General features: G+C 39.9%; 1 protein-coding gene across 7 annotated transcripts in view; it reads right to left on the reverse strand.

The window, feature by feature from the left end:
- The window catches only part of PLXNB2 (plexin B2), a 345,929-nt gene that overhangs the window by 84,224 nt on the left and 242,211 nt on the right, over positions 1-19,494 (reverse strand). For all 7 annotated transcript variants that reach the window (XM_014601042.3, XM_059725915.1, XM_019491747.2 and 4 more), the window contains 5 exons: positions 15,103-16,195; positions 12,253-12,435; positions 10,846-10,968; positions 5,257-5,357; positions 2,955-3,081 (listed from right to left, as the gene is read on the reverse strand). In XM_014601042.3, the coding sequence (XP_014456528.1) occupies positions 2,955-3,081; positions 5,257-5,357; positions 10,846-10,968; positions 12,253-12,435; positions 15,103-16,182 (1,614 nt within the window). In that variant the 5' untranslated portion in view covers positions 16,183-16,195. The remainder of the gene's footprint in view (positions 1-2,954; positions 3,082-5,256; positions 5,358-10,845; positions 10,969-12,252; positions 12,436-15,102; positions 16,196-19,494) is intronic.

Raw genomic sequence — 19,494 nt, forward strand, 5'->3', positions numbered from 1 at the left:
ATAATTAAATACTGTATTTATTTGCATATTATATGCACCTTGTAGAAGGCAGAATGAAGAAAAAATTGTCCTTGAAAATAAGTAATTTAATAAAACAGCTTATACATAAAGCTACTTTGTTCCACTTATGATCTTATATGTTTACATCTATGACAAGACCGACTCAGCAAGCATGGGGATATATTGTGGGTATGCAACTGGAAATTAAAATAGGCCTACATGAAGCTATAATCTCATATCACCTATTGATAAACTGAAACATACATTTAACCACACTGTTTGGAAATTGATTTTCTTAAGATATGTAACCCAATTCTGATATCTATGTTTTAGGAAAAGGTACGTGTACTATGTGAATAAATATGGGTAGAAACAAAAATCAACCCAACTTTTTGTACAGGTTTAATATGCTCTGTATCAAAATGGATACATTTTGTACACAGCATATTAAACCTGTACAAAAAGTTGTATATACTAGGCCATCCCATCCCCTCTTCCCACCCCACATCTCTCCTTTCTGTGCTTCTCAGAGGCAGGATCAGCAACAGTAAATACAGACGTGATTGAAATGTTTATGATTTTAATTGAAAAGCAATAAAGTTAGGGGCCAGATGGAGAACAACAAAGGCTGGGAGGGATCAAGAAACTGGACTTTGAAACAGTCCAATAGGAACCCACCCCCCAAAAAAAACTTTGTTAAGGCTCCATTCACAAGGGGAAAAATGGACTATGATATAGCTAATAAAACAGTTTAGAAAGAGATTCTTGAGAGAGCAATTTCAATGCTTTGACAGTTTTAAGAGCCCCTGTGCAAATTAAAGAGATAGAGCAGCAACTGAGTAAAGGAAGAAAAGAAAAAGTCAGAAGGAGATCTGTGCGCTTTGATGATCCAGGTTACTAGTGTGTTAGGTGCTGTTTTTTTGTTTTTAACAGTTTTTTTAGTTTTCACTGAACCCTTTTTTCCCCTATAACCATTGGTATAATATGCATTAGTTAGAGCACCTTCTCCCCCCACTGAGACTGGTTTTATTAGGAATTATAACCTTTGTACATTAAGTAAATGAGCAGCCATGAAGAGAGGTTTACTGTACTACAAGACAGAGAAAGTTAAATTGAAATAGCAACTTTTGTGCTCTTTTTACAAAATTCCAATTTTAACATTTTGTAAAGGGAGAAATTTATTGTAAATTATTCTTCCACAACACCGGATGTATTATGTATAATGGCAGCTCCCTGCCATCAGTGCCTTGGTTAACTAAAGACCGGGATACAATAGCACATCCCAGAATAGACTAATTGAAAAGTGGAACTAGAAGATCTGGATTTTTATATATTATTTATGTAACACAGACCACTATGGTTTGAGCTCTCACTAGCTCAGTTTTATGTGCCATGATTGACTTAATGGGCAGGATATCCTTAGCTCAGCAATTTGCTGTCACTGGTTCAACCAGAGCCCATTTTTTCAGATCTTACTAGGATTAAAAAAGAGATTAAACATTTACAACTGAGAAGAACGTAATAGTAAATCACAGAATCATAGAAAATTAGGCGTGGAAAGGACCTCAGGAGGTCATCTAGTCCAACCCCCTAGTCAAAGCAGGACCTATCAGATTTATAAATATTAAACCCATCAGCATTTTGGAATGGTTATGAATTCCTGGGTATCCAGTGGTAGTCAGCCCCTAAATAAAAGGGGTTACTTTATCTCACAACTGCTTATTGCAGTTTTCCTTACATTCTTCAGAGGCATCTAGTCACTTCCAGTATCCAAGGAGGAACACTGAATTACACTGACCACTGTCCTGCTCTAATATGGCAATTCTTGTGTTCCTATTACTTTTGACTTATTTACAAAGGTAAATCAATGCGGAGTACGAGAGTGGGTAAACGTATAAGAAACTAATTACTCAAAACTAATTCCACTTGCCTACATAGGAACACTTATGAAAGTTAATCTGAATTAATTATGGTTGTGACTTTAAAGTGACTAGTTAAACTGAATTAAACCCCTGTGTAGAATATCCTATTCAGAAGTAAAATGGATATAACTGAATTTGTATATTTATTTAATTTTCAAAGTGACAAAGTGGAACTGAATTAAGGCCACTTTGATTCTGAATAAGAGAACCCTGAATAAGAGCATCCACACAAGAATTCAATACAGTTCACCTAAGTCACTTTGTCATTTTACAAATTAATTTAGATTGTTCCTTAGGTATCCCCATATAGATAAATCCTCACTCTGTACTATCTGACTTGGGTTTGAAAGTAGAGTATGCTAAACCACACAAAAGTACTCTTGGTGAAAATGAAGAATATCCACACAAAAGATTAAGTGTGGAAGTAGGTAGTAGATTAAACTTAAACTTTCCTATACAGGCAAGCCATTTGTTGATTTTTAAGATGCAGCTTAAGACCTTCAATGTGCCAAACTGCAGGTATAGGAAGGGAGTGGAACCTTCCTAGAAACTGTCCATTCAGTAAAAAAAAAGAGTCCAACATAACTGCATTTTCATATATGCTTACGAGGCACCTTGGACAAATGCATTTTATGAACTAAAAAACTCAAACAGCACTTACTGTAAATTAACAAAAGCTTTTCAAATGTAATCAATGATCTTCAATTAAAATCACACAATAAGAGACAGAACCATACTAGACTCAAACATAATAATTTTAGCAGCTAAACTAGCAAGTGACATTTTTATTTATAGCAAAGGTTAAAAAAATATTTACTTTGGAGAGAGGAATAAAATGAAGCCAGTAAAAACAGCAAAACAGCAGCTTGGAAACATTAGACATCAGAAGGGACAAAGACAAGAATTTGCTTTCTTCAAATACTATTTCAAATTACCAATGTCTATAAATACAGATACACATTTTCCAGATGCGCTACTCATAGAAACCCTGTATGTGTTTTAAGTATATACAGACAAACAACGTTTTCATACCCTATCAGGAGCTTTCCGGCTCATATTTTTAGGGTGGGCACTGGCAATCTTCAGGCATATGCCATCTGGACTCCAGAGCCAATGGTTTTTCATATTAGCCCTTTCACAATCTATCTTTCTAGTGCACCTGATAAAAGACAAGGCAACATCACGGTTATCTAATGCAAAGCTGATTAGAATCAGTGTTCATTGATTTAAATGACAACTTCATAAAGCAGGAGTACGATAAACATGTTTCTGAAATCACAGGACAAAATAACAAGGGATTTATTTTAATGCTGTCCATTTATATGAGACCTTGTAATTATAACGGAGCAACTGATAACACAACTTCTAAATGCCAAAGCTAAATGTGTACACATTTACCTATGATTCATTGTGCAATGCACAAAAAGACACTCCAATTTAAAAGGCAGACAATCGTGTTCAACACTCAACTAGCTTAAAAAACTGACTCTCTAGCAGAGTGATCTGAATGTGAACTGCTTTGTCCGTGCCTTAAAACACTGCAAAATTCCTTAACATATGGCCACTCTTCTGTTTCTGTGGCTCAAGTGGAAGATCTCGGTGTATGCACTGAAGCAGATGAACACAGCTAGCCAATAAGGGTCAGAGCAACAGAGCGGTAGCAGACGGAGGGCCTGTCTGGTTCCACTGTTAGAGTGCTCTTAACTACACCAGCAAATGGATTCATTAATTATGGCCACTGTTTGACAGATTCCACATTAGGTCCACATTCAGGCTTCCTTAGCCATTATCTCAGCTGGAAGAGGGGAGTCAGATAAAGAAGGGATCACAGGTCCATAGGGTGGCAGACTCAGTAATAGATGGTGAAGCAGCTGAATGGGCCCTCTTTGGGTCATCTGTGTGTAATTAATCAACTTATTGCACAGTGCCCAGAACAATGGGTCCCAATCTTGACTGGTACAACTGGATGTTACTGCAACGTGTTTTAAAATGTGAACTTCAAAATAATAAAACCTCTATCAAGTTCTAAAAACTACCACTATCTTCAGTATATAAGGTTACAGAAGATGAGCACCTATGTATATATATACGTACACGCTATTGGTGAAGTGCTTAAGACAGGCTATAATTTGGCATAATTCATTAAAACTTTAGAAATATTTAAGTCCTATATTTTTCCTTGCAAATAAAATACTAACAAAAATTATGTTTCCCTGTGTCTCAGAGACATTAATCCTTGAGATATTGATGTCAGGGGGTTACATCAGAAACCTGAAGGGAAATCTAGGGAAAATTGCCTTTTGTATGGTATATGACACAGCCTTCAACTCCCAGTAGCTTAGGAGGAGTTCAAGTCATATTGCAAAACCTCAGTTTTTTTATTTTATTATATATATGTATGTATACACATACACACACATTTTTATTTATATATATATATATTTCCCCCCTAATTGAAATGCAGACTTGTAAAGCTGTAACGCACTATGTAAACCTGTGTGTAATGCATACCTTCTCTGGAGTACTTCATGACCTACTTCACATCAGCCAGTTAGGTAGCTTAATGTGATGGTTCAAAATATCTGACAGAAAACTACAGGTCTGAAATTCATCTGCATACTATAATTAAATAGCCCCCTTGTTCCAACAGCAAGTATTTCGCATCATGAAGTCCCAACTGGTCATGCCAAGGGGTTAATTAATTTAGTAGCCAAAAGCAGATCTCTGAAGTCTGAGGTTTTCTATCACTACCCCTATCTGTGTAGAGGGTAAAATCAGGAGACGTTCCAATATTGTTTAGCACATTCCAAAGTTACATTTTCCTAAATATTAATTTATTTCTGGATATAATTCATATACTAGTTTCTAGACTCCTGTGATAAACTGAGAACTCAGTGAAGCTATTGTGCATAAAAGTCTAATTTATAATACAATAGTACTTGACTAAGTTATATTTTTCTCTCTTTATTGCAATCTTATATAGTAAATTACCATATATATATATATATATATATATATATATATATATATATATATATATATATATATTAACAGCATTTTAAAAAGCTAGCTCTTGATTTCTAGGAAAATGATGAATATCTGGTTCAACAACTTTTAAAATGTGTAGTTCTAGGATGTATGCTAGATGTAAAGAAATTTGTCTCTCAGAGTAATCTATCAAAGTCAATAGATACTTATTTATGTGCACAGAATATTAATTTGGAAAACAAACCAAGCACTGATATCAATCAGAATTGTACATCACAACACTGACTTAAAAAAGTCACGTTATGTAATGTGCTTCTACCATCAACAAAATATCAGCAATACTTACTTCCCTTTGCTTACACACCAGCCACAGTAAGGATCCTGTGCATCAATGCACTGAGTACAAGTTGAGTGCCTAGCACAATCTTGCACAGGGATTCGGCATACCTAGAGAACAAAGAAGGAAAAACAAAGCAAAACAGCTAAATGTAAATGAAGAGGAAGTAAGGAGCTAGAAAAGTTGACTACTGACATCACAAGATATGTCGGCCCATGAAAACATGTGAACTGGCCTCCTCCGGGAATTGGAAGGACATAGACGATCTTTCCAATTCCATGGCCTCCATTCCTGCAGCAATTTTATTTCACTGCAGTAATATAAAAAATGATCTCTCACTTCTCTTGATTTGTATGGAGTCCAAATTCACACCAATTTTCTGCTTTTGCATTTCAAGTTTTATTCAATTTTCTGTCTAGAAAAATACGGTATTTTGAAGAGTAAGCATATCCAGGGGCTGCCCCAAAATCCTTGGCCTTTTTTTCAGGTTACTTCTAAAAATCTGCATTACAACTTCTGCTCAAAGCAGAAACTTTAGAAATGACATAAACAGCTTTTCTACTTCAAAGAATAGCTATTGTAAGATGGATGCTTCCGCATGCCTAACTCTGGACTAGTTGACAGGCACTGCCAGCACTCTCTTGATAACTAGAATACCCTTCCATTACAGTTGATGCCATGATATGAGACTTGGAAGTGGATCCAGAGATGGCTCTCTTAGCTGGCAGCATTTCAGCATGTTTTAAAAGCACACAAGTTCTGGAATGCTCATGGGTATTACATTTTTCTATTCATATCCCTTGGCACCATACAATATATCTAAGTAGGAAAATGGAAGAAACTGTGACAGGAAACAGAAGCAGAGAAAATAGCATCCCCACTACCCATACCCCAACAAACACACAGCCTCTGCTTTTCATTTCCTGCCGTGATAGGAACAAACAATCTTGTTTTTCTTTGTTACATAACAAGTGCTCTATGATACAGTACTCCCTTTTATAATTGTGTTGCTGAAATTGCACAAATATTCTTGAAAAAAGAATTGGGACATTCCTGTTTCTGGCACTGCTGACAATTGCACTTATTTCTGAGGAATATAACAGCTTTGGCAAAGCATAATTCAAAAGAATTTGGCTTTAAAAAGTTGTTAAAGCAAATGACAGAAAAACGTTTGCTCTGAAACCCCCAAATTCTGGCCTTATTTAGCAGGAAAAGACGAATACCAAGGTCAGTTAAAAATTAAGCATTTGATAAACCTCTTGCATTTATTAAGATGAAATATTTTCTCCACTTTCTTTACCATTTACATTTTCTACACCTGAATGGAGTCAAATTCCAGGAACACTCTCTTACTAACTGGTACTATACTGCTGAGTAATTTAACATCAAAAGGGATGCTTCCCTCATGAAAAAGTATTTATTTTATAACCTCAGCATGCAAGAACAAGCCCTGGAGATGCTGTCTCTACAAGTTTTATGTAAACGTAATAGATTAAAAATAGCTGTTCAGTTTAGCATGTGTGGTACAGCTTTAAAATGCAAACCTGCTCATTTTAGAGATTTTCTAACTGACATCCTTAATCAAAGAGATCGGCACAAGTTGAATAGCAAACAAGACAAGAATAATGGTAAGCAACTGCCACAGGCTGCTGTTTTATTCCCAATATGGTAGCTATCATAAGGAATTTGTGGCCCTACCATTTCTGCACACTTGGAGCAAACCAAAATAGGCTGAGCAGGGGTGGTGAAGTCTCCTCCAATTCCCCAGTGAAAATGCAAGGAGTTTTTCCTAATCTCTGCATGAGCTTGGAGCATAGGGTGGGAATAGGCTGACTTTAAAAAGCATTTGGCTCCAAACCACCTGCTGCTTATTTACACAACAGAGGAAGCTGAACAGAGGGGGAGGAGAAAGTGAATTAAGAAAGCAGGAGACTGTTTCTCTCTGTGTCTGTAACCTCTGTTTGCTTCCCTCTCATTTTTACTTTATTTCATTTTTTTTTTGTTTAAATAGATGGGTCAAGTTATTTCCCCTCAACAGTACCGAGCACAACTGCCTTCACTCTGTCACAATGTCCTGTCTGTGGTAACTGTACAAGACCCAGCACTTTATTCTAAATGACAGGGGATGCTGCATCTGCCAGTGAGGATAACATTTATGTCAGGGATCCTTAGCTTGTTTACCTTACAAGCGGATCTAAAGTTTGCAACACTGGGCTGGATTCTGACTTTCCAATATTGTTCCCATAACACTACCTACCTTATGCTAAGAAATGAAGCACAAATATACTTTCATTTATACCATTTATTTTGCTACTAGGACTTTTAGTCTTAAACTATAATCAGGCAGATAACTGCCTTTGATTCTTGGATGTGCATATAAGGCACTGAACATCTGGACTCAGTCTGGCCTTTGGGTTCTGTCTCAATAGTCTAAAGTGGGGATGTGGGGATGGAAGGTCTGGCAACCTCCACTCCTCTATATTCCTGCCTAGGCATACGTGTTGTAGGTCTGGGTGACTTCTCATGCATACACCATGATCCAGAAGGCTCTAGAGTTGCCTACTATTCAGTCTAAAAGTAGGCTGAATTATTGTGTTTAATGCTGTATTAACTTTGCCTGCAGCATTTAGAAAGCACCCCAGGTAAAAGCAAAGAGTTAAAAAAAATTTTTTAATATGAGAAAGCCAGCTGCATGTCATTCAGAAATTGCAGTCTCTGCCAAATTTTTCTTTGTTAGTATTTTTTTTTTTTTTTTTACTTTTGTCTTTTGATTTCTATCAGAAGTGGGTGAAGTTCTGACAGAATCCTTCTTACTAGGGAAGTATTTTTCAAAAATAAAAATATTTGCCAGTTTCATGCCAGGGCCCTCATGGAACAGAGTAGGGCTGTGCAAAATTTCAGGAGCCATTTCGGCCTGTTTCAGTGCCCAAAATACCGAGTCTGAAATTAAATGGAAGGCTCTGAAATATCTCCAAAATGAAACAAAATGAAACCATCTGAAAGGAGGGGTGGGGGGGGGAAGAGGATTGCTCTGATATATTAACATCTTTAGCTGGCCAGTGTCTGTGATCTGTCCCTGATGTCCCTTTCAATCCCAGTACTTTGGGGGATGGAAGGCAGCTTGCTGTCATCCCACATGCAGGCCGGGGGCCCGTGCCTCCCAGGGAGGAGTCTGGCACAGCCCCACAGACCTCCTTTTAAAGTGCTGGGAGGCTGAGGCCAGGCAGGGCAGCCATGGGGGCTTCTCCTGTGGCTCCCCCTGCTGGGGTAGAGGCAGGCGCAGCTGGAGGAGCTGTGGGACAAGCCCCCATGGCTGTCCAGCCCAGCTCAGGCCTCCTGGCACATTGGGGAAAAAAAAGCCCCGCACTCACTGGCTGTAGCAGAGGCCATAAGGGCCTCTGAGGGCTCATGGCAGAGCCCCGCCATGCAGAATGGGGCAGTGGGGTGCAGCAGGGATAGCCCTGTACCCACGCGGCAGCTGCCCCATGGTGCGGGTGCAGTGTGGCTCAGCTGAGCGCCGCACATTATCTGGGAGCTGGGGCCACTGGGGCTGGGTGGTGCTGGGCTCTGGCTGACAGGTGGAGCTGCCCCAGCTCCCAGACAGCGTGCAGTGGCCTCTCAAGCCATGTGCACCTGCACAATGTGACAGCTGTCACGTGGGTGTCAAGTGGTGGGGTGTTTCCTGCTGCTCCCCACTGCCCCATGTTGCGCAGGGGGGGGCTCTGCCACAAGCCTCTCAGAAGTCCTGATTGCCGGTGTTACAGCCAATAAGTGCAGGACTTTTTTTTTTTTTTTTTTTTTTTTTTTTTTTTTTTTTTTAAGTGCCAGGAGGCTAGGGTCAGGAGGGGAATGAGCCTGGGCAGGGCAGCCATGGGGGCTTCTTCCACGGCTCCTCCCATCCAGGGAGCTCCAGGCACAGTCAGAGAAGCCACAGGACAATCTGCAGCTGCCCGGCTGTGCCTGACTCTCCCCAGCCAATCCAAATGCCCAAAACAGCAGCGAAACAGCATCGAAACTCCGAAACAGATGTGGATGAATCAAAATGGAACAGTGATCCGAAACACTGAAATGAATCGCTGTCCTCCAAAATGGCTGAATCCAAAACCGAAATGAAACATAGCCATTTCGCACAGCCCTAGAGCAGAACACCCCCAAGGGCTAGGTTAGTTTCCCTTTCATAGAGAATTTTAACACTTTTGGTTTTTATTCAAAGTTGGAATTGTACCATTTGGAAATCTTAAAGCCTCCTTAAAATGAATGATTTCCCCCCCACACAGCTTAATAATTTATCATTTATTAATGTGGCTTATTTTCCTCCATTACCTTTCATTTTAAAGTCCCTGCCTGGAGTATAACATTCCCAACAACACTCCCAGGATCCCAAGTTCACAGAGGTCCTTCTGTACTGGGAAGGGAGCAATTTCTAATCCCCTAATTCCTTATGTCACTTACCTAAAACATTCAACTCTTTTCATGCACCGCTGCAACACAGTCAGGGTCTTGATGGCAGAACCCCTTTCCTCATCCCATCATCTTTACCTTGGAACATTTCATACCTCCCACTCTTCCAGCAGTTTTTTTTAGACGTTACATTTGTTGTGGGACCTATGCTAGTATCCCATGACACATGGTAACATGCCAGACATTAAAGGAATCTGTCTCAGGATAAATTCTACAATTTTACAGAAGTAAGGCCTGGAAGCAGTCTCAGTATGACTGATGGGCAAATGTTGTTTCCCTGTCTGTCTGAAGGAACATGTGAATCACACATGCTGCCTGCTTCAGAGATCCAAGCTAAGTAGGGGAAGCAAGTACCGGCCTGAAGTCGTGAAGGCATTGCCTTCTCTCCCTACCACTTGTTGGTCCTTCACTTTTCTTTATGAAGTTCCATGTTGTCTTGCCAAACATGAGGGGGCAGTCTCTTGGAGACTCACTGTGCCCTCTATGGGAGATGCAGCTCCTTTAGTATGACCTCATTTCAGATGATCTGTGAGAACTCCAGAACACAGCACTGCTAACATCACCTGAATAAAATCATCAACTGTGTCCCCTCCCCCACAGAATTGAGATATTTTTAAAAAAGTAATAATTCTTGAGTTATTTGTCTCAGTTTCTGAACTTGAAGGGTATGAGTGTGTTTTACTCATTTCAAGCTCCTTGTTAGTACTGGAAACTAGTTAGTTTCTAGTTAGCCTAGAAACTACTTCCAAATTGGAATTCAAAATCATCATGATACCTTGGTTCCAACTGAGAATTTGAGGGGAAAAAAAGTATCACCAAATATCATCAAAATATTTGGGACTTGCCATGAAATTACAGGAGATGCCAAGACTGTGCTTGGGATTTTAGTCTCCCATGTCCTCAGCTCAGTCTATACTGCTGTTGTGAATGCAAATTAGAGGAGTCTTCTCTGCTTTCCACTTTAAGAAATATTTTGTATCTGTTTGCAATTTTGTGTTCTCTTTGACTGCAAATGTGGAAGTAGCAAAAATAAGAACAAATGTGAAGGCCTATATGCTTTGTGAATTATAAACACCTAAGATCAAGTTGCATCTATAAACACTTAACTGACATTTTCACAGAACACAACTACCATACCTTGTCCGTGGTCATCACATACAGATTTTCCTGGTTAGCATCAAGGACAAGGTCCTTCTTTATAGGTTTGTTTATTTCAATGGAAACAGAGATGTACTCCTTTGCAGATGATGACAGGAACACCTAATTAATGAAATCCAGGTGGTTAATGCTGCTGTTTTACTATTTTATCTTGAATGAAAATTCTTTATTGGCTCAAGCCTCTCAAATTCCTATCAGGGAAAACATTTCAGTATGAAGGAATCTATTTTCAAAGCAGTAAATAGAGCATATGAGGCATGGAAGGAAACCTCTCCCTATTCTCAGTATCTCATATTTGAATGGATTTTTTTTTTTTTTACCAGTGTTTCATTCACACTAGTAAGCTTCATAGATTTACTTCATAAACTTCAAACCTCAACCCTGTACACTCTGTTTCATAGCAACCCAAGGAATATGGTTCAAATGTCAAGCTACAGAGATAAATTGCAATTATTCAAGCAAAATAGAGCTACCAAATGTGACTTGCTACCATAATCTTAAAAGCATTAACAAATGCTTCAGCCAAAGAGCCCTCAGTCATGAATTACAAGGGCCTCCTACAGACATTGAGTTTCTTTTGGGGGAGTTGCTGCACTTTCAGGAGAAGCCACAAGTATATTGATATTCAGGCTTGTAAAAATGGCTGCTCTAGGAGAAAAATAACCTGGGAACAAGCAGGGTTAAAATCATTCCCAAGAGAGTTTCTCCTGGGAGAGCAAATATCTGTACATGTCAAAGTGATACATTCATGCCTTTAATACGGTCTTTCAGATTTTCAGCCACTAGGCCAGACCTCCTACAGGAGAACTATATTAGAGAACTACAGTTTTAATAACTGGGATTGTTCTTACAGTTACATGCCTTGCATGGAGACATAGCTAAAGCACTCTGCTATGATTAGATAAGACATAATTAAAAATATAGCAGGCACATTATTTTTTGCCTTGGCTCAGGCTTTTTGAATTAAGTCAACCCAAAATATCCAAGACCTGGTCATGCTGGAAAACGCTAAGTATTATGGTAAAGGCTAATGCATCTTCCTGAGGTAAACGGGCTGTTCTGTATTGGGTTTTTTTTGGTAGGTTGAATTCATTTGCCATTTGCATATGACCTTTTTGATGCTGACTAGTTGTCACTGGCAATTGTTAGTGTGGAGCTTTTTATAGTTAGATACATCTGTGCAAAGCATCAATTGGGAATGCAAAGTCAAGGAGTATATTGAGAAGCTGAAGTAAACCAGAAAGGGCCTATGCTACTCCTTTCTGAAGATAGCAATTGCAGGCACAAAGATTCTTTGCTCAGAGCCTTGCTTTTAGGAGTTTATTTTTAGAACATAGAGAACATTATTACTACAACTTGCAATGTTTTAAAGGTGAGAACCATTACCTTAAGTATTCTGCCATCTGAAGTTCCTAGAAATGCCACAGTATGTTCATTTTCCACACTCACAGTAACTGCTGTTAGATTCATCCCCTTCTTCTGGAACACAGGTTGAGCTTCAACACCATTTTTGCTTCCCAAGAGGTAGGGCAAGTGTTCAGAACCACAAGGGAAACTTTTGCTTGTACCCTAATACAAATAATGACATTAAAAATTTATAAAAGATAACCTCCTATGCATCGGCCCAATGCAACACTAGAACCCTGATACAATTCGCCAGCTGGAAATTGTGATTATTCCTGCATATTATTTGTAAGACCATGAAAAAGAAATGTGGTTAGATTTCTAAGGATAGTATGAACAATTAGAAAAATGGCTTGATAATTAAAATACTTCTAGAATGACCAGGATGAGAAAACTCTTGTTTGTATTTCTTAAAAAAGGAACAATATTTTATAAGCTCAGACAAATCCTGCCTCCCTTCCCCTTCCTGCTCAAAGGCACACTCCCCTCCTAAGCCCTCCTCTGCCTACCTTTCTCCATTGTCCTGGGGTGGAGAAGCACCACAGCTGAGGCTAGGCTCAGCTGGAGATGTGAACAGAGACAGCAGGGATGCCCAGGAGCTCCCTTCCCTGCGCTGTGACCAGGCAGGTGGGGAGGAACTACTCTCCCAGATTGTCAGATTGTTGCTGCTGTCCCCTCCTCAGTTGAGCCAAGCCCCCACTCTGCCCAGATGTTTCTGGAGCCTCCCTGCCCCTAAGCAATGTAGAAAACAGCAGTGGCAGTCAGGAGAGTTTTGGGAGGGGGGGATGGTGTGCCTCTGAGCAGGAAGGGGGGGGTGGATTTTTCACTTGCTTTAGGAACTTAAAGTGTGCCCACAATGGCGGAGGTGGAGAAGGCTTGAGGGAGTAGGGGGTACAACCACCCCTGTAGTGTGGATTGCTGCTCCTGTACCCCTTTCAGAAATCCTGGATCCACCCCTGAATTAGTTTGACTATAAAAACAAGCTAACTTAATATACTTTATACAGATTCATCAATCCAAAAGCGTCCACTTTTACAATTAGATAGGAAACAGACCATTTCAACTACATAGGCTGGGGACAGAAGTTACGTATAAAATGGATTAAGTAATCAGAAACTGGTCTAAACCTGTAACAGAACAGAAGTTTAGTGCACATAAACCAGTTTCAAAATGGCTCTAACTAGTTTAAGATAAATCAGATTGAATGTAGTATGACTTAACTGACTTGGGTCAAACCAGTTTATGAGGTTTCTCTCCCAGACCCCTTCCTGGTTCAAGTTAAATAATAGTCCCCCAGCATCTCAGCATGCTTTCTACCCCTGTGCTGTGCTGTGCTGTCTGCTTCAGACAGCAGGGCTGGCTCCACCCCCCTGCTCCCTAGCTGGGGCAGTGAGGGCTGGCTGACAAGGGGGTGGGAGGGAGACAAGCCCAGCTGGGGATGCAGCCCAGTCTTTGGAGGGGGGGACTTCCCCTGCCAGGCAAACCCTGTCTGGGGCCAGGGAGGAGGGTCAAACACCCCTTCCCCTGCTCAAACTTATTGCTGGCTGCAACTGTGGACTACAAATCCCAGAGGCATATGGAAGCAGGAAAAGGAAGTGATGAGCAAACCTGCAGAGTCCTGCAGTTGCAATTCTGGATTGATATCCCACAGACCTCAGAGCAGCAGAAAGAGGAAGTGAACATGTGACCAGAGAGCCATGACCCCCACTTCTGGCCTGAGCCACTACAGGCATGTGGCTGCATTTTCTGAATCAAAGGTAAATGTCTGTTCACTTCTGTTTCAATTTAATCTCTGCTGCTTAGACTAACCTGCAAAGACTCAACTGATGCAGCCTCGGGCTTTTTGACTGTATCTATCTATAATGTGTATTTATACATATTTTTTTAAAGAGAAAAAAATGTTTTGTATATTCAGGTAGTGCTATGTGCAGAAAAGGTTACAAACAGCTATAGCGAATGCTTTTACATTCTGTCAATGTACCTTGGTCTTCCTGCTGAGACTGGTAAAACAAAAACTTAGCACTTAGTGCTCTTTAAATCTTACAGCCACATCACCTCCTTGCCCAGAATTTAAAAAGTCTGCCTACTCATCAGATACAGAATCCCTAAATTGTATTTTATTTTTTGTGACAAACATTGCAAGCAATAGATTTTTTTGGCTTCCTGGAATGCTGCAAAGGCAACATGCTAAATCACAAAAAAGAGGAAATGGAGGATGGAAATATTCTAAGTGGCTAAAACAAGGCTCTCTTAAACAGATGTGTTGACAGGCCAAAGAAAAGAAGTGGAAATTTATTAGGCCAGAGATCAAATGATCAAGACATGGGCATAAGAAATATGCAGATCTTCTTCTTGGAAATTAAAAAGTCCAGACAACAACATTAAACTCATGAGCACTTAAAACCTAGTCTGAGGATTTTAACGCCCCGCCCTTAAAAAATAATTAAGCACTATAGAGATCTGCAGCCTGACCTCCAGTGTAAAACAGGTGGTACAAATTCACCTAATCATTTCCATACCAGAGGAAAATTTTCCTTCTTGCAGAAAAGAATTTTGAACACAACAGCTTGTGACTGAAGTTGTTTTGAAGACCATCATTCTGTCTCAGTTAAGAGAATCCAAGTGATGATGAGTTCATCACAGTAACTGGATTAGCAGCAAGAGAAAATTAACCTTACTGTATAAAAAAAAGGAGAAAAACCCAAAAAACTGAATTGCATTTCTAGTTTGAAAATATCTTATCAGCATCCAGTCATCTGATTGCATGTATCTGGTCAATAGACTGAACAGAAAATTCTGAACATGGATTCTACATTTAAAGTTTCACAATACCTGTACACCTTGGTTACACTGGATGGTCTCTGATCCAAAGGCTTTGTAAAATGTTTTTTCCCCCTTTGTATAGCAATTCTCCCGATTTTCTTCCATCTTTGCATTGATTTGCCTCAAGGAAAACACACACATGGCAGATCTTAGAGAGCCATTATCTTTGTTGACTTTGCTGAAGAGTGCAAGGAGCACTTTATCATCCTCTTCCAGATGAACTATGGTCTCTGGTAGGTCTTTTCCTGGGGTAGTAACAAAGACTGAATGACAGTGGTCATAAGCACCATCATCATCCTTACAACCCAAGACCATTTCAAAGTAGGAATAATAGTGGTCATCATTTTTGCACAGGCGTGCAATTAGTGTTCGGTTACTAGGAGGCTGTTTCTCTTGCTGATTATAAATAAAATAAACATAATCATTGTCTTCAAAGACTGTCACAAACTGCTGCATGTTTGAGGAGTGATACACTGACTTAATGGCTGTAGAGTCTGTATACGTTTCAAAAATGTCTTTCCCATCTCCCTCATAGAGCTGCCGAGTGCTAATTATAATGCCATTATCTTGGGGTCCATTCCCTTTCCCCACAAACAGCACTCGCTGGCCATTTCTCAGGGATGTAATTAGGCCAACAGTTGAGATACTTTCATCATTGCTTGCCACAAAGGACTTTTCCCCACTGCTATCAATGTAGTAGGTAACATTTGAAATCTTCTCCAGTTCTCTGATATCACAAATTCCCTTAAAAAGACTCCCACACACAATAATTTTTTTCTCTTGCTTGTCCAACAAAAGTAACTTGTTGAAATTGGGAGTCAAAGTTGCTTCATTGCACTGGTTTTCATCAATAGGAGGTGTACACTTTTTGTTATCTTTTTTTGGACCTGTTTCTACAGACAGCTGTTCATTCAAATCATTTTGAAGCTGATGCAAGGCATTTACTGCTCCTAAGTAGACTGTCCCAGTATCGTAGTTCACTGTAAGATGGTTTAACTCCGTGGAACTTTGAAAGCATTCCTCAAGCTTGAATCCTAAGGTGACACAAAAACAGCTCAAAATGCAAAGTGTCCAAATCCATAAAGCCATTTCTGTGTAGTGCCTAAATGGGAGAGAGAGAAAATGTAAAACATGAGTGAAATAAAAAGGTTTGTGTTTCTTCCAGTTAGTATTTCCCAGTTTTGCCATTGAAATACCGTCTGACTCTTGACTTTTATATTTCACTTCAAATGCTGGTGTGTCACAGGTTTAGCACACAGTTTGTTTAAATAAAAGATAACAACTGAAAAGTTTATAATTTGTCTTGATTACATAAATGGCTTTCAGACTTTTCTTGAAGCTTCTGCTATATGTAATTTTGGAAGCTAACTGCATTTGAAGAGACCAAATGCTTCTCTGAAATTAAATTAAAGCCCTCTGAGACTTTAACTAGGGTCTGGGCTTCTTTTTTAAAATCTATATTCAGACTGGCTTCCCAAGCACAGATACTCTGCAGGCCTATGGCAGTTGAGTTATGAGACTAGAGAAAGAAATGTGAGCATGCCTGGACATACAGGTATAAGAAAAAAAATTATATTCAGACAGAAACCAGGCAACCAGTTTATTGAGTACTTTCATTTAGAAATGTAATCATATGACACTCTGGTGCCTGCCCAGTGGGGAAAGGATCTGCGGAGGAAAGGGTAAAAAAACCACATACGGAATCTCAAGTTAATCTGGAACTATGAACAACAACAGGGCTCCAAAAAGAAAAACAATTTAAAGCAAAAAGTAACCTAGCAAAGGACTGCCTTCTGGGAGGGTACGAATAGCACAAGGTGCCAAAGGACAGCAAGGGCCTGAAAACAGAACTATAGCCTTGTGCCAGAACAGAAGTTAAAGCTAGCAGCGATGTGAACTCTCTGGTGGGAAGGAGAAAGGAATTGCCTGTATCATCATTTGCACAAGATAGCAGAAGCCAAGAGGTGCAATCCAGTCTGTAAAAAGGTTTTGCGATGCGGGGGAAGATCTCTCCTTACTAGAGTGAACTGTCTGCCATGACTTTCCAACAATCCAATAGTTTTCACGAACTGTGTATTTTCATAAGTTGAGGCATATACTGGTAGTGCCTACTATCCCAAAATTGTCATTTATCCCCCTTTTACTTATTTAGTTCAAAGTAATAGGAAAAAAAAAGACAGAGAAAAGGTTAATCTCAAACTTATTTTCTCAGCTTCTCACAATGAGTCAAACCAAGCTTTTAGCTTTAAATGAGACCAAAGAAGAGGCAGCATACCACCACCACCATCAGCCTGATTCTTAGAGCACAGACAGAAGTAACAATTTTGCACAATCTGGCCACAGAAAGCGGTCTATAGCTGTCCAAAACACAAATGTACAGCTGCAGACCATTTAAAAAATGGTTCCCTGGGCAAAAATCTGAACCCTCATTGCATAACATTATGTTTTCCATTGCATGAAGGTTCAGGTGAAGACAATTCAAAACATAGTGTCATCTGTAAGTTGTGTCCGCCGGCCTGCCAGCCTCTGAGGTGTTTTCAGAATCAGAGGGGAGGAAAGAAGCAGAGGGAGTTTTGTCTGAGGGTTTTTCAGCGTATGCTGGAGGGTGGGGTGAGTATACTGGAGCTCCCCTCCACCCCCTGACGTCGGGGGGCTTCAATTCACTCAACCCCACCCTTCAGCACTGGCTAGGGAACCTCTAGAACAAGCTCCCTCTGCTCGCTTCCCCCCCCTTCTGAAAAAAGCAAGGGCTGGTAGGAAGGAGAGGCCATTGCTAGGGGAAATCAGCTGCAAGCTCACAGCCAGCAGCTTGATTCCCCTCCCCTGGAACCAACCGTGAAATTCTGTTTGGTGAATTAATTGCAGTTAACACGTATGATGAATGTGGCAATGGGTTTTTGCATTAAATTTCTGTGTGTGTTAAAAGTGCATGTGCCCGGGCTCCACTCCACCTCTGGGCTGCCCAGCAGAGCAGTGGTGGCAGTGCAGGAGAGCCACAGGGTAGCCCAGGTGTGGGCTCTGGGCAGCTGCAGCAGGGAAGGGGGGTTTGAGCATGAGCACAGACACACACATGAGCATCCGCATTTAAGAGAAGCTTCTAGTTAAATTAACTGGAACTACGTGCATGCTTCATAAAGCTTTTTTTCCTCCTCCAAATGGGTTAGATTATCTTAGACATCCATGCAGGATAATATTTCCTGCTTTATTATGTCTGTTGGCTTCACTTTCCCCCTTCAAAGCAAACTCTAAACAAAAATAAAATATGTCATGGATAAGATCCAAATCTAAGTCCTTGTGCTATATTATTTATGTTAGGAGATCTCCAGACTATTACACACGGATAGTTCCTGTTTATGCTCTAAACAAGACAGAAAATGATGGAGAAAGGGAATAATAAGGCCCATTTTACAGACAAGGAATGGAGTTGCAAAGAGAATAAAAGGGTAAATTCTTCAGCACATTTTTGAAATACAACAAAATACATTTCCATGGGATTATTCACATGCTGAGAAGTTTGGCACATGCCTAGATTCTTTGATGAATCAAGGTGAATAGAGGCCCCGGGCACTCCAAATGTTTGTCTCCCTTGGAGCGTAGTGAACACCAGCAGCAGCTCACACCACCAACCCACAGGTCAGTGCGACTGCAGAGTTCTCAGTGCTGCTTTTCCACACTCAAATTCCAGCTTGCCAGTTCTCCTTCTCTCTCTGTCTCTCTCTCCCCACACAACATTATCAAAATAATCTTTTTAGCCAATTTGTCAGGATTAACCGAACTGCAAAAATCAGTCTTATTTTAACAAATCTCCAACCTACCCCACATATACCCCTGAAGGAACTACTGTTACTCATTTAAATTTCAATTTAAGTTCATTTCTCTTATATGAGGAAAAAACAGCAACTCATTTACAACTGTATCTTAGAAGGATGGCAGCAAAAATTATACAATAAGAACATTTACAAAAGCATTTTACATATTCTGTAGAAAGGCCCAAGTTAAAAACAATAGGGTGAATACTCAGCTCCACCAAAACTGTACAACTGACATCAGTGTTTTAGAGATTAAGGCAGTGCCAGGTTAACAGACAAACTGTTTAAAAGACAAGGTAATTGAATCAGAACTATCTTGTTGCTACTTACACAGCAACATATGGCACTCCAGAAATTACATGTAGGAAGGGCAGAGTGCTTGGGAAACTCCTTTCATACAATGGCAACAATTGTTAAGATGAAGCTGTATTTAAATTGACAAGGCTAACAGCCACCTCTCTCCCACTGGATCAGTTTTAATCATTTGAGTACATAATTATATGCTTTATTAAACCAGACCAATAACCTGCAAGTACCAGTCAAGTCCTCAAAAGATGCATTGAACATTAGAACTTCTATACTCAGACACTGA

Source organism: Alligator mississippiensis, chromosome 4, assembly GCF_030867095.1.
Source record: "Alligator mississippiensis isolate rAllMis1 chromosome 4, rAllMis1, whole genome shotgun sequence".
NCBI classification, from domain to species: domain Eukaryota; kingdom Metazoa; phylum Chordata; order Crocodylia; family Alligatoridae; genus Alligator; species Alligator mississippiensis.